Source organism: Ambystoma mexicanum, chromosome 13 (genome assembly GCF_040938575.1).
Source record: "Ambystoma mexicanum isolate Mex_15411 chromosome 13, UKY_AmexF1_1, whole genome shotgun sequence".
NCBI lineage: Eukaryota > Metazoa > Chordata > Amphibia > Caudata > Ambystomatidae > Ambystoma > Ambystoma mexicanum.
Window position 1 is genome coordinate 717,316,569 of NC_090938.1, and position 14,677 is coordinate 717,331,245.

Genomic DNA, 14,677 nt, shown 5'->3' on the forward strand with positions numbered 1-14,677 from the left:
GACCCCCACTCCCTGCCCTTCACCTAATGCTTCCCCTCCAGCTCTCACCACAGCACCCCCACTTTCTTGGGTGCCCAACTGTCATGTTTTGGCTTTTCCTCCCTGACCTCTCCCGCCCCAGAGATGTCACTCTTTCAGAGCTTAACCTTCTCAGCACAAAGTAAAGGACCACGGAAAAGGGCATTCAAATCACAGATAATTTTGCCTTTTTATTGGATCAAGCATATCATGCCACTATATCTGATAAAGGACCTCCTATTTTGAACCCAATACTGGCTCAGTGTCCTCGCAAGCAACACTTCGGGGGGGATTTAAGTTACATCTGAGGTATTGCATTAACCCTACCTGTGCATCTGTCAAATCTGAATGATTGCAATTGACTGCATTGGGAGAGTAACTTCATGCATTGGAACACACGTACCCTATTACCCCAACACCACCAGACCTAAAGGCGGTGTAATGAATCCTACGGATCCCTCGCTGAACCCCTGCCTAAAGGCTCCTCCCAGGTGGCCAGGGAAAGGCACACACTTCCTGGGGAAAGGCACACACTTCCTGATCCTGACCTTGGGGTGGTGTACTGCTGGAGGATCACCTGGGAGGAGACAAGGCCCAGGGTGGTGAGGAGATCCCGTGGGATGAGACGCGGCATGTGTCCTTTGAAAGGTAACACCTTTCAAGATTGCCAAAACAGGTACTGGTTTATTGCTATTACAATGTATCTGAAACTCATATACATTCTGTGGCTCTCGGCACATATACCCTAACACCTAAACAAACCTTCATAACAGAAAGATCTTTCAAGGTATCTCAGCATAAACACCCTCCTTACTTCCAAAGGTATAAAGTAAAAGGATCTGGCAATATTGCCTTAAGTTAATCGTCTTCCTCTGTAACAACCAATTCTAACTGTTCATCTTTTAATGGTTTTAAAGGAAATAAATCTACCCCTAAAAAGCAAGAAGTTGCTTTAAAGAACGGACTAGTCCCATAATCCCATGAATACTGGATCGAGGAAGAGGGCTGAAGAGGCCTGCTGTAATAGTAGTCAGGCAATTAAGCCTAACAGCCCACACCTGAAGGAGACTGGGAGGCATAAAAGCCCCCTCAGGTGTAGGCAATGCACAGGAGCTGGAACAGATGTACGTTAAAATAACGTATCCCAAAAGATCGAATTACAAAATAGCAGAGCCGACTTTTGTAGTTCGATTCTTTGGGATTTTGTCCGTTTGTCCCCCGGACTGCCTTTAATGTATGCGGGGGACACTGCTGCAACCCACATCCCCCTTGTTCAGTATTATGGACTTTGATCTAATTTACCATGCTGAATGCACACTTAACGTGCATTCAGCATTTTAGATTCAATCTTTCGCGCAAGACCGCTGGAACTGTGGCTGGAGTGCGGGCTGTAGTAGCAGGAACAGAAAGAAGAAGACACAGTGTTGGCAGTGTATGCATACGTGGGAGAACAAAGGGGCGCCGAACGTTGATACAGCAGATTTCACCTGCTTGTTCTGTGAGGGTCCTGTTCCCCCAAACTCTGAGTTGCAGAGGCTGTGCTGTGGAAGGCGTGCAGGAAGGCTGCCTTTCCCCATGTGAGCCTGATTGTAAAGATTGCTGTACCAGCGGTGTGTCAGAGACCAAGGCATGGAGCTGCAGGCAACTGGCTCCTTTGTCGACTGGCCGCACCAGAAACACCTTCAACAAGGAAGGGTGTGTGTCCTTGTGAAGCCAGAAGCAGTAAAGGTTGTGACCGAAGTCATGGAAGTTGTGCAACCCACAGAACAAGGATTACAGAAGACAGTGAGTCAAACCTGGCGTTCTGCTTCCCTGCACGAGCACTATCGGCGACAGTATCCAGCCCCATCTTCACTCACGTGTAGGCTAAAGCGAGCTGAAGTTGTTCATTAAACCTTTGACAATGGAACATTAAAAAAATAGCTTAAAAAAATAGCACTTGCGTGTGATCAGTAATTTCTCTTTTCGCTCGCGTGAAGAGCAAACGCTACCAAAAGCCATTGGCGAACATTTTAAACGCTCTAAGCTTTATGAAGAAGTGGCTGTGTGTGCCTAATTTCACTTTCCAAAATAAGAGTGACCGTTTACATCTTTATTCATGCATAAATGCCTAATAGAGAAGTAAAGCATTTCAACTTTGTACCTATCATTGAAGAGAGAGCAAGCATTGCCCACGCAAAGAGCAATCCCCTATTAAGCCCGAAAGCAGCTTTTCTTAAAGCCAGAAAACTAAGACTGTGATTCTGTAGAAAGTTTAACATTGCTTAAGATACAAGTGTGCCAGCATTACCTGGAGCCAAGAGAGTGGCACCAAGGCTTCTGGGTAATTATTTTGGCTAACAGTTGGCAGTGATATGAAGGGAAAGTTGGGGAAGGGAAACCTGCTGTTCATCTGAAGTTGGTACAATCTAGATTGCTTGTTGAAGAATACTATTTGAAGCTGAGACAGACAAGAGAAGCCAAGAAGCTGCCCCTTTTGAAGAGACACTCAGAGGAAGAGTGCCTTGCCTGGTGGAGGGTGCTGAGGTGCCTTAACCTAAATCTTGTCAGAACTAAAAACCTGTTTTGGATTTGAAGTACTGAAGCTTTGGTGGTATTCCAAAACCCTGAGACTGTGGTGGTATATTTAAGTGGCAATAGATGCAACATTTTCAAAAGCCCAAATGAAGTAAAGTACTATGAGACAAAGGAGAATGCTCTCATGGGAAGCTTGAGCAGAAGTGAAGTTGTTGAAGTGGAAGCAGCAGCAATGTGAGTCATCCTGACAAATATACCTACTGTGAATCCTAATCTTGTGATTGATGACATATTGATTGCTAACCAAGAACTGTTTCACTGACAGTTGTAGAAGTGGCATTTCTTTTGAACTGTGGCAAGCTCCTTGACTACCGGATGTAGTGGCAAAGCATTGTGGCTGGGAACACCATTGTTGCTGTTCTGAGGAAGTGGGAAGTCCATATTGCACCAAGGAGAAAATAATTGCTATTATTGGAACTTTGGTTTACAAAACATTACTTTGACTTTGAGACATCAAACATTACCCTGAGACTATTCCATCTACAAGGATTTCCTGGTTTCTTTCTTTTGTTGAACCTTGAAGCAGAATTCACTGTGAATCCCGAGGAAAGGAACTCACCCAGGTTATGAGAGGTTATCAATAAACTGGGAATGTTGCTGATGCTCTTTGAAACACAAATACAAAAAAGGTAGCAGGCGCCCCTCTCTGGAAAAAGAACACGGCATGATAACCTGTTCAGTGGTTTTTAACCACTTTGAGAGTTCACAGCCATCTGCTTTTTTCTCACTGTACCTTTCACAGATGGGAATATCAGTCTTTGTCCCGTCCACATGGGCAGTCCAGCACCGAAATGCTATGGCGATTCCCTTCTGAACAAGAGTACCAACAGCAACCCCATACACGTGTTTCAGCCTTGTTGGGCCTCATCAGTGAGGTAGAGCTGTGCCTCTCTGAGCACAGTGAGCAGGGAGTCCACGTCTGGTTGCCCACAGGTAACTTAGGGTGACCAACCCCAAGTTCCTTCCAAAAATACAAAAAAGGTAGCAGGCGCCCCTCTCTATTTGAAACACCATATAATGTTTAGTGTGAGGGCAGATATCCTGTGTTAGAGGGTTTCCCTTTAGCTTTGGTTAGGCAGGGAAATCCCCAGCAGAGTAGTGACAGAGTAGTGACAGTGAGGCATTTAATATTATTTATACTTTAATAAAATGGCATATTTTGAACAATCATCAAAGAGTTGCCTGCCTCGCATTTCTGACCTCTCGCAGCGGTTAATGCTAAGTTTTGGCACTAGGCGACCGTGAAGTTAAATTATCATTAAGCTGGACTCATTGGCCAGGCTGTTGCTTCACGAGGACAGTCAGTCAGACCTGTATTCAAACTATTCAGAGGCCGAGGAGGTCCTTTTTGTACTGCCCTCAGGATATAAATACTGTCTTTATTGGCCTTTTGTAGTTCTATGTGCTCTAATCAGGAAGCATAGTCTACTGAGGCCGTAAAGATGGATTTTCAGAATCAGCCCTGGTGCCAGATTCTGAGAGGTCACCCTATTCTGGTGAACAGGACGAGACTAATGTCTAGCCAAATTCTATCAATGTAGAATGACTGAGCAGTAAGGCTTAAACTTAGTGGTGAAGGGTTCAGTGTAGCACACACAGAGCACTCTAATAAATCAAGTTAGGCAGAATGTATACAAATACAGTAATATTTATAAGGCCTCGAACCAACTCTTATCAATGGAAAATCACAGGTAAGCAAATCTACTAAAAGTACACTAACAACATATGTACATCCGTCATTACAACCTCCAACAAATGGTACAGGGCGGCAACAGCCCTTGCAGTCACGGCTGCCGTCTAGTTCAGTTTCCACTGTAGGAAGGGGAGGGTCCAAGTCACACATGTTCTATCAGATCGGTCTTTTCACCACAATACTTCCGACCGAAATAAGAATGTATTTTTTCAGCTCCTTTTGGGCAAATCTCCTTTTAATATTAACACCCTTTTGAATTATTTTTCTGTATTATAATGTTTTTTAATGTTGTATTCCTCCCTTCTCTAAAGTAAAATGGTAGAAGATTGGTTCTCCTTTTATTGTCCCCTTCTAACTTTTCCCCCTCCCCTTCGTTAATGATTTGTTTCAATCCTTCCATTTACCCTTTTTTAGGAGTTATTCTCACTTACCGACAGTTACATATTTAAAGTTTAATGTTACAATTCATCTTTTTTCACACCACTATTTATTTCGCTAATTTTGATGAGTTTAACTCAACTAGTGCATTATCAATGAAATGTATATGTATTTAGTTTGTTCATCCAATCATGGATGACCAGTTCATTTCTTATCATCAACCCCATTCAAAACATGGTTTTGCTTCTCAGGAACCCCACCAACCAACCACTCATCCGATCATGGCTCATCCAATCATGATTCATCCAATTATGGCTCATCCAATCAAACACTAATCCAAACATGACTCATCCAATCATGGCTCATCCGATCATGGCTCATCCGATCATGGCTCATCCGATCATGGCTCATCCGATTGAAGGCTCATCCGATTCAAGGCTCATCCGATTGAAGGCTCATCCGATTGAAGGCTCATCCGATTGAAGGCTCATCCGATTGAAGGCTCATCCGATTGAAGGCTCATCCGATCGAAGGCTCATCCGATCGAAGGCTCATCCGATCGTGGCTCGCTACCATGAACCTCGAAGGGTTCACGCTGAAGCTACCCGAGTGACAAAAATGCCCAGACAGCTTGGTACCAATTGGCATGACTGCACAAAACCAAACCTTTCTGGCAAGCCTCGGATTTCAGGCCTGCAGTAGTCCCAAGTTCAAGCTCACCTGGAAGTGGAAACCTACTCCTCTCTGACCCTCAACCATTGCCCCTCACAAATCATCAGCATCCAACAGTTTGACCACATTTTCCCCAACTTTGATACCAGCCCGAATAATCTTTGAAATAGAATTTATAACATCCAAGGCTAGGGCAACCCAGTCACAACCGTACTTAGCCACAACATCAGGGAGGCCAGAGCAATTCTAGAAGCCACATCATTGCAAGACTGGAAACAAACAAATGTTGAAAAGGAAAGATAAAACAGGGGGCGGGTAACAGAAGAAGACCGATCTCCACTGTGGAACGCTGTCCCAACCCACCTCTGCACAGCAGCATTATGCCTGCAGTGGATGAAAAGAACTGAAGACATTGATATTTAAGGGTTTCTCTAAAAACTCGGTGCACCAGGTAATAGCGGTCATATGATGCGCCTCTCGCCCACCAAAAAGCCAGCCCCGCCCCCCGACTCAACCACTGTGATGCGCTCCATTGCCTGGTATTGTAGGGTTTGAAATATGCAAGTACAAGAATACAGGCATATCTGTTCCTCATTGAGATGCGTGTATTTACATGTATTTCAAGTGCAGTGAGATGGTTGGATAATCCTTCCCAACCACTATCATCTCTTGGATGGGCCTGGCCTCATATCTACCTTGTAATTCTGCAAGCAGCTGGGCATGGCGTCTGATGCTCTGCAGCGTCGTCTCCATTCCAGGGGCATCTTCCTGGGGCTTCAGAGCCTTCACTGCACTACACCTGAGAATTATAGAAAGATACTGTGTATAATCCTCGGCCTCCAGAGAAAAGTAAGAGAAAGGGGGTCTCAATGGTAAGATAAGGGGAGGAAAAAGAGACCCCATTACTAAAGATGGAAAAGGAAGGCTCTAAATTACTAAACATGAAAGGAAGGGGAAGCGCATCCCCATAAAGCAGATGGGCGGAGAGCACCACTCATAAATGAGGGACAAGAGACAGGCAGCAGTGAGTGGAGGGGCACAGGAACCACTACTGTGACACACATTCTGAAGGGCAGACCTCAGGGAGGAGAGGGCGGGCTGGGGAATCTCTACTTTTAAGAAATAGTCTTTGAATGGGAGACCCTCTGGGAGGAAAGGGTGGGCTGGCGGATCTATACTGTGACATAGAAATGATACGAGGGATTAGCAGTGTGGATATTCGCACTGGTTTCCGTTTGTTTTATTATCAATATTTAAATAGTTGCAAGTCTGAGGGATGCCAGATGCTGGGTAAGTGCCACATTTTTCCTGATCTATCCATTTGCGTTTTCTAACCTTTTTTGCCTGTTAGGTTTTTAGAACCACTACTGGTGTAGGAATCTGAGACTCCGATCTTAGTGGACCTACGAGGGTTTTTACACAGAGGTAGGAACATAAGGCTCCCTTGGTAGCGAGGACAAGCAGTTAGACTGAGACTTAAGACATCAGGGGTTTGATGTAAAGTTATGTCATGTTATGTTACCATATCTTGTAAAGCGCACGGTGGCCAAAGGCATCATGGCGCTAGGGAGAGTGAGAACAGGGGCAAAACAAAATCAGAACAAGTGTGTTTTAACCTTCTTTCTGAACTCCAAGTAGTTAGGAGTATTTTTGATGACAAGTGGAAGGCCTTTCCACAAAACAGCTGCTGCGATGGAGAACGCCCGTCCACCCACCCGGTCACGATTGTATTTAGGCACTATAAACTGTTCCATAGTGGTAGAGCGAAGATTACGGGCGGGACGGTAACAGGAAAATTTGGCTCAGAGGTATTCAGCTCCTTGACCGTGAAGGGCCCAGTGAACAATGCACAAGGCCTTAAACTTCACCCGCTGGGCCACCGGGGGCCAATGAAGTGACCGAAATATGAGCACCATAAGAAGTGTCAGTGGCTACTCGGGCAGCCAGAGTTTGGGGCCGTTGCAATCATTTAATCAAGCTCTTGGGTTGGGCTAAATATAGGGAATTACAATAGTCTATCCAAGATAGAACTAAAGCTGCTACCACTGGAGGGCGCAGTGGAGCCGGGATCAAAGGCAATACCTTCCTCAACATTTTCAGTTGAGGATGACCAGCCTGACATACAGCAGAAACTTGTTGGTCCATAGACAGTGAGGCCGATAACACAACACCCAAGTTTTTAACCTTTTTAACCGGAGGCGGCAAAGGTCCCAAAGAAGGAGGCCAGAAGGAGGACACCCAAAGAGTGGGATCAGGAGGGTAACCCACCACCATCACCTCAGTCTTATCACCGTTCAACTTGAGCCAATTGTGGTTTATCCATTCTCCAACGGCTGCCAGACACCCCCGCAGGCTCGACGACACTTAAGGCTGATCAAGGTCTAAATGAATCAGTAGCTGAGTGTCGTCGGCGTACGAGTAGCATCTGATGCCGAAGGAGCGGATGAGACACAAGGGCCCAGATGTAAATATCGAACAAAATCGGCGAAAAGGAGGAGCCTTGGGGCACTCCACAACTGAGGTGACAGGGAGGGGGGGGCAGAAAAAGAGGCAAAGAGGGGGTCTGTGTCCGATCCGCAATCAACTACTGAAACCAGGCTGCACCTGCCCTGAGATACCAAATTGGGCAAGATGAGATAGCAGGATGGAGTGGTCGACCGTGTCAAAAGCCGCTGAGACATCCAGCAGAATCAGGGCTCCCACCCACCAGTATCCACAAGCCTGGTCATGTCGTCCAAAATGGCGACCAGAACACTCTCCATGCCTCGACCAGGACGAAACCCAGATTGAACAGTGTCAAGAAGATTGGTAGATTCAAGAAAGGTGGATAGCAAGGGAGACACCAGTGACTCTAGGAGTTTAGCCAAGAAAGGAAGAAGAGAAATAGGACTAAAGTTAGATGGGATAGCAGAATCCAGAGTATGTTTCTTTAGGAGGGGGATTACCCTAGCTGACTTCAATTCGCGTGGGATAAAACCAGTCTGGAGGGAGTCGTTAATGGCTTTCATAATCTCAGACAATAGAGAGGGAGCAATCTCTTTCATGACCCCTAGGGGGATGGCATCCGAGGGGGGAGAACGACAAGTACAATTAACAAGTAATAAAATGTCCACTCAAGCAAGTACAAAATTACATCTATTTAATAACAACACATATGCATAAGTAAAAGACACTGGCCCTCATTACAACACCAGCGCTTAACCATGGCGCTATTAGCACCATGGTTGGTGCCGGTGTTGTAATGGGTCCGCCATGGTTCAATGGGGAATTACCACCCCATTCCAAGGTTGGCGGGGTGGTAATTCCCCATTGAACCATGGCCCTTCCCCATTCCCATTTTCGCCCCATAGGGCTCTATGGGAATGGGGAAGGCGCTAAGTACGGTACCGCAAATTGCGGTACCGTACTTAGCACCAAGGTCCCTTTGCAGGTCCCTACGGCTGGTCTAGACCAGCCGTTAAGGTCGGGTCCCTCAAAGGGACCTCATAATTAGGCGCTAAGTGTTTAATGGCGCCGCCGCCTTTTACGGCGCCGTTAAACACTTACCGCCTGGGTCGTAATGAGGCCCACTACATGATAAGTAAGACAAAATATCTACAGATATACAAACCACAGGTAGGTGCCCAAAATTGGAACACACCCCACTTTAGAATTCAGTTCAAGTAATGGGTTGAACAATTAGCAAAAACGGGGGAGGGGTTAGTACAATTCTTACAAAGGCCTTATAGGTTCAGAAGGCACACCAATTCTAGAATCGATAGAATCAAAGTATTCAAATTTAAAAGGCAGGACGCCCAGTTTTTGGATACTTTGTAGCAGTGCTCACAGTGCCCCAGTAGGGAAGAAAGAGGCTCGATACAAGGGGCAGTCCTAGAGTCAGCACTAGAATGTGTAATAAAGCAAAGTCATTGTTGCTTTGAAGGGAAGGGACAGCTGCCTACCCCAGTTCTCCATGGGGACCTCGGGAGAGATGCCTAGACTCCGGTTCCAGCAGCATAAGTCAGGCGCAGGTAACTGCAGGAAGGGACTTTATGCCCATAGAAAGGAATAGGGCAGAAGGCCTTCAAAAAAGGACATGCACCTTTTAAGGCCCCTCCTGTTTAGGGCACTACAATCACTGACCTTAATGGAGGGCTATCACACCAGACAAGACAGGGAAGCTAAATCTCCCTTTAAGACAGATGACGCTTACAGAGGGGCAAGGCTTTACTCTCAGTCAGGGGTCGACACAAAGGTACAATTAGTCCACACACATATCTCTAGAAAATACACTACACTGATATATTGAACAAATTATATATACTTTATTAAGTCACACATAGAAATACATCAGGTAAAATAAGTACTTAATGTATAATACTTAATGTATTAACAAGATACCCAGAATATTATAAAGCAACCAGTAAATGCCTAAAAAGGACTCTCCTCACACCCCCCTGGTCTAGATGCGAGTCCACTGCAACAGGTGGGCACCGAGCATACATTAACAGGGTGTGGGAGTACAAGGGAACCACAAATCCTACAAGTAAATAAAGACCCCTATGAGCCTGTACAATTCAGCACAGTGTCCTAAAGACACAACCTACCCCCGGCATATGTGAAGGCCATAGACCTGGTGGTCAGCACCTAGCACATGTAGGTAGAGGATAGGAGAAAAAGCCCAGCAAAAGAAACCCTGTTACTGCCAGGTGTTTGGATATTCCTTGGGCTATTTCCTCTCACTCTGGCTGCTGCTGTGACCTCACACAGGTTAGTGCTTGCATTACTGTGATAAGTACAGGGTTTCATTCCCAGGTGTGGTTTACAGGATCGGGCACCCAGGGATTTACACCTTCACACAGCCAAAACCAGGGAAACCCAAGACAACAACAAAAGCCCTTCCCATGGTGTCGACCTTCAAGCCTGCATTGGAGATTTCGGCAAGGAAGGTGAAGGAACCTGTAAAGAAGGCTCCTGGAGACTCGGTGGACAAAAGATGAAGGCAGCCCAGCAGCAAAAGATCGCAGGACAGGGATAATGGGTGGAGTCACCCTCAGACGTCCCAAGCTTAAGATCTGGAAGGGGGTTGAGGCATCACGCCACTTCTGGATGACAGCAGTGACACAGCCAAGTGTAGATTCTAGCACTAAATGATTGGTGGCAGTGGCAGATGGCACAAATAACGGTTCCAGTGTGGAGGCGTTAACCGGGTGTAGGTGAGATAGAGGAGACTTCAGGAAGCTTAAACTCCAGAGCCAAAAAACACCAAACCAGGATATGTCCAACCGACTGGAACCTGCCAGTATGGCCAAGTAGAGGCTTTAAACAACAGGAATCGGAGGTAAAATCTCAAAAGCAAGTCAGCAGCAGGGCCAATCACTAGAGGGGTCCTGGGGGCAAAGGATCAGATGACCAACCATTATTGTTAGTCAGTACGACTGCCCCTTAACCGAAACCACCTCAACAGGAACTGTGAGGGAGAGCCTGGGTACTTAGACTGGCCAAACCAAGTTTAAACCAATATGGGGGCTGCCATCGTAGTCTCAAAAAGAGCGCACTTGGTCAGAATAGACATTTTAAAGCCACCTCATGGTTGCCCTGAACAAAAGGAGCCTTAAAATACAAAATGGCCAAGAGCAGATTTTAGAACAAATTTACTGGTGTTCCAATGGCTACCAAAAAGGTACATTGGGCGATCCAATGAGGTAAAATGTCTTTCACTCTTGCTGAAAACAGAAATAAAGTACAACTGCCACCAACCTACTCCCTCAACCCTTGAAGGGTGACAGAATCACCCTACAGCAAACATGGGGTGTCTGAGAGGAACCCCTAGGACTGAGCCCCTTAGTGCGACCCAATACCACATACTTAAATTCGGTAGAAGGGTCGTAATGGCAGGGGACGTTAAGAGAAGACCCTCTGGTCACCAAAAAGAAGTCAAAGTTCCAAAAACTGAAGGGAAAAAACAAAACGTTGATGGGCCCATAAATGTGGCCCTAAAATCCCAAAAAATAGGAACATGCGCCCTCCCCAGACTATAACCACAGGGAACTGATCCCTTATGGGGCAAGTCACTTCCCTGACTATCTTTCTTGTGGGGCAGTCTTCGCTGACTATAGGTTCAACAGCTACCCTTAGGAATTGTCTTTCTATTGGGAGAGGGGGTCTGTCCCCAAAGCCCCTCAGAAGACCTGATCCTTCTGAACATCTAATAGTTTTTTCTGCAGAACCCTCAGTAGAAGTTTCTTTTCTTTTTTTAAAACTTTATTTATTAAATGCTTGACAAGGCAGAACGGGCAATCATATCGGTAGCATTATACAAGGTTACATGAATTTAGAAGTGGTCTCATTCCCGATTATGTTACAGTACATTACCGCTGTGTGGCGTTTATCATGAGGTAACAAATGCAAAACACACACATGCAGTTTTCAGAGTTCAAAGGGGATCAATGGCAACCGGTCCGTCAGTGGTGATTGTTTGCAGGTACGCTCGGAAAAGGTGGCCAGATGTCTGGGGGTTTGCAGCAGGTTGGTTGCAGGGAGATCCAGCGTTCCTCATTTTCTGATGCCCAGATTACATCGCGGAGCCACTGTTCGATGGTGGGACTAGCTGGCCTAAGCCACAGCAGCAGTATACAGCGCACCGCAAGGATCATGCACAGGCTAGCTATTTTACGACAGGTTCCCTGAAGTGTTGAAAACTCATGGAACAGGCAGTTCGTAGGATCAATTGTGCAATCTAGCATAGCAGATACAGCAGTGCAAACCCCCACCCAAATACCCCATGATTCTGGGGCAGTTCCAAATCATGTGGAAGTAGCCTGCGTCGTCCATGTGGCACCTGGGGCAGTGGGGAGTGTGATCATGGGACATGATGTGTAGTCTAGCTGGGGTGTAGTGGAATCTATGTAGCACCTTGAAGTGGATCAGGCGGAACCTAGCATTCAGAGAAACCTCCCGGGTTTGCATGCACATAGCCTCCCAGCCTTCGTCAGTGATGTCAGTACCCAATTCCCTTCCCCATGTCTCGCGGAGCTTAGAAAGCGGTTTATTAATCCGTTCCTGAAGCAGTATAGTCTGGATACTACCCCAGGTCTGCATGTATGTGATGTGTGATATAGGCAGCAAGCCTAAGGGCAAGCACCTTTGCGAATATGTTAACATCACTATTGATAAGTGCCATGGGGCGATATGAACCACAATGCGTAGCTGGCTTACCGGTTTTAAGAAGTACAGTAATCACTGCTTCCCTGAGTGGTGGGGGCAGCTCTCCCTTTGCACAGGCCTCACTCCATAGGGCAGACAGCTGAGGCGTGAGGAGTGACTTTTATAGCATTTATAGAAATCCGTGGTGAGGCCATCCGGGCCTGCGGTTTTACCGGAGGGCAATGCCTCGATAGCCAGCTCTATTGCCTGACAACTCAATCGGTCTGTCAAAGACCTCTCTAGTCTCATCGGAAAGTACAGACAGCGGCAATCCGTCCAAGAATGGTCTATATCCGAGCCGGATGCATCATCATTATTGGCGAAGAGCGCCGCATAAAAGGAGCCGAATACCACGTTTACACCAGTTCATTGTGGACCAAAACACCATCAGGATCTTGAATTAACGGAATGTGATTCCCACCCTCCTCCTGTCGCACCACCCTAGCCAGAAGCCTACCCGTGCGTTCCCCTTTGCCATATTGTCTTGCTATTACTGTGTTGTCGAGGAACTTCCATTCCCTCTCAGCATGGTGCCTGAAGCTGTCCAGGGCTTCTTTTATTTCGCCTCGTGTAGTGGAGGTGGGGTCTGTAGCATATTGTGTTTCGAGTTGCATAAGGTTTGCCTCAATATTTAGTATATTGCGGCGTATCGCCCTGAGAATCCCCGATTCTTTGGAAAGGGTCATACCGCGGATATAAGCTTTAAAGGCATCCCAGAGGATAGCCAGGGAGTCCACCGTGCCTGCGTTTATTTTAAAATAGTCTTCCACACATTCCTCTAGCTCGGCTCGAAATACAGAATCTAATCAATCTAGCGCCTGGGGCTTGGGCCTCCAGGCGTGTCTGGGGCACTGTTTCTCACCCCATGTCATCATCAGGGTGATCAGGGAATGATCTGAGTATGTCCTGGGGAGTAGGTCTACTTCGATTGTCAATTTTATTAGTGTCCCAGATACGAGCCACCAGAATGCGAATCGTGTACTGTTGAGTAAAAGGTGTAGCCGCGAGTCTGGGGATGTAGCAGTCTCCAGGCGTCCTCTACCCCCAGTCCAGTCTGTCTCTCAAGTATGGTCGGGCGGCTCTAATCAGCTGCCTGGCCTTATTTCCGTTTCTGTCCAGGTTGAGGTCTATAATGGTATTGAAGTCCACGCCCCACAGGACAGGAACTAGAGGGTACATTGCCAGCAAGTATGCAACAAGAATATAGAAGTCAGGATCATCTATGTTGGGCCCGTAGATATTAAGCATCACCACCTCCAGACCAGATAGCACGCCATGCGTCAGCACATAACACCCAAGGGGATCGACCCGTGTGGCCTTGGGTGCATATTGTAACGATTTGTGAATAAGGATCATGACACCTCGGCTTTGGGTAGTGTATTGTATATAAAAACGCTGTGTTCCCAACTTTTAGCAAACGTATCGCAGCCCGCCACTATAGCATGCGTTTCTTGCAGAAAGAGGATTCAAGCCTTGTGTTGTTCAGCATACAGCTGAAGCATCAGCATCTTGGCGTGGTTCCCCAGACCTCTAATGTTTCATGCATCTCAGTGTATCAGCCACCATCTGGCCATTGTAAGTGGTAAGCAATTTAGCATGGGGTGGCTGTTCGCGTCATGCAGCCCGGTCCACAACACAGCAGGGTAAAGAGTCGCGAGTATAGAATGCACAGTAGCATAGAGTTAGAACCGTTGCAGGGGGGAAACAGTAGTTGGCACTGGGGACCCAGCTCAGAGCTACTCATATTAAGTCCTGCGTTGGTACTTAAGCAACGGCCAGTGGGATCAGTCACTAGTGTAGTGAGAGGATAAGCAGGATCACCCAGGGAAGTGTTGGTCCAGGAATTTCATTGCTTCCTCGGGAATTGTGAAGAAGTAAACCTTCTCCGAGCGTTCTACTCTCAACTTGGCGGGGAACAGCATAGCATACTTGACTCACAGGCAGTGTAGTCTCTTTTTCACCACCATGAAGGATTTCCGTTCTTGCTGCTCTGAGACAGAGAAATCCGGGTACAGGTGAACTCTGTTAGATCCCAACATGAGCTCGCCCTTGGCTCTGGCAGCCCGCAGTAACGCATCCCTGTCTCAGTAATTCAAGACTCTGGCAATAATTGGGCAGGGAGGCGCCCCCAGCTTAGGTTTTGCAGTTAATGAA

The 14,677-nt window shown here is 46.7% G+C and overlaps 1 protein-coding gene across 9 annotated transcripts in view; it reads right to left on the reverse strand.

Annotated features, from left to right (window-relative positions):
• Nucleotides 1-14,677, reverse strand: part of LOC138521784 (E3 ubiquitin-protein ligase TRIM39-like) — a 196,670-nt gene that overhangs the window by 105,774 nt on the left and 76,219 nt on the right. For 8 of the 9 annotated variants that reach the window (XM_069634868.1, XM_069634867.1, XM_069634864.1 and 5 more), the window contains one exon: nt 6,034-6,137. The exons of the other annotated variant lie outside the window; for it this stretch is intronic. In XM_069634868.1, the coding sequence (XP_069490969.1) occupies nt 6,034-6,137 (104 nt within the window). The remainder of the gene's footprint in view (nt 1-6,033; nt 6,138-14,677) is intronic. 9 annotated transcript variants of the gene reach the window in all.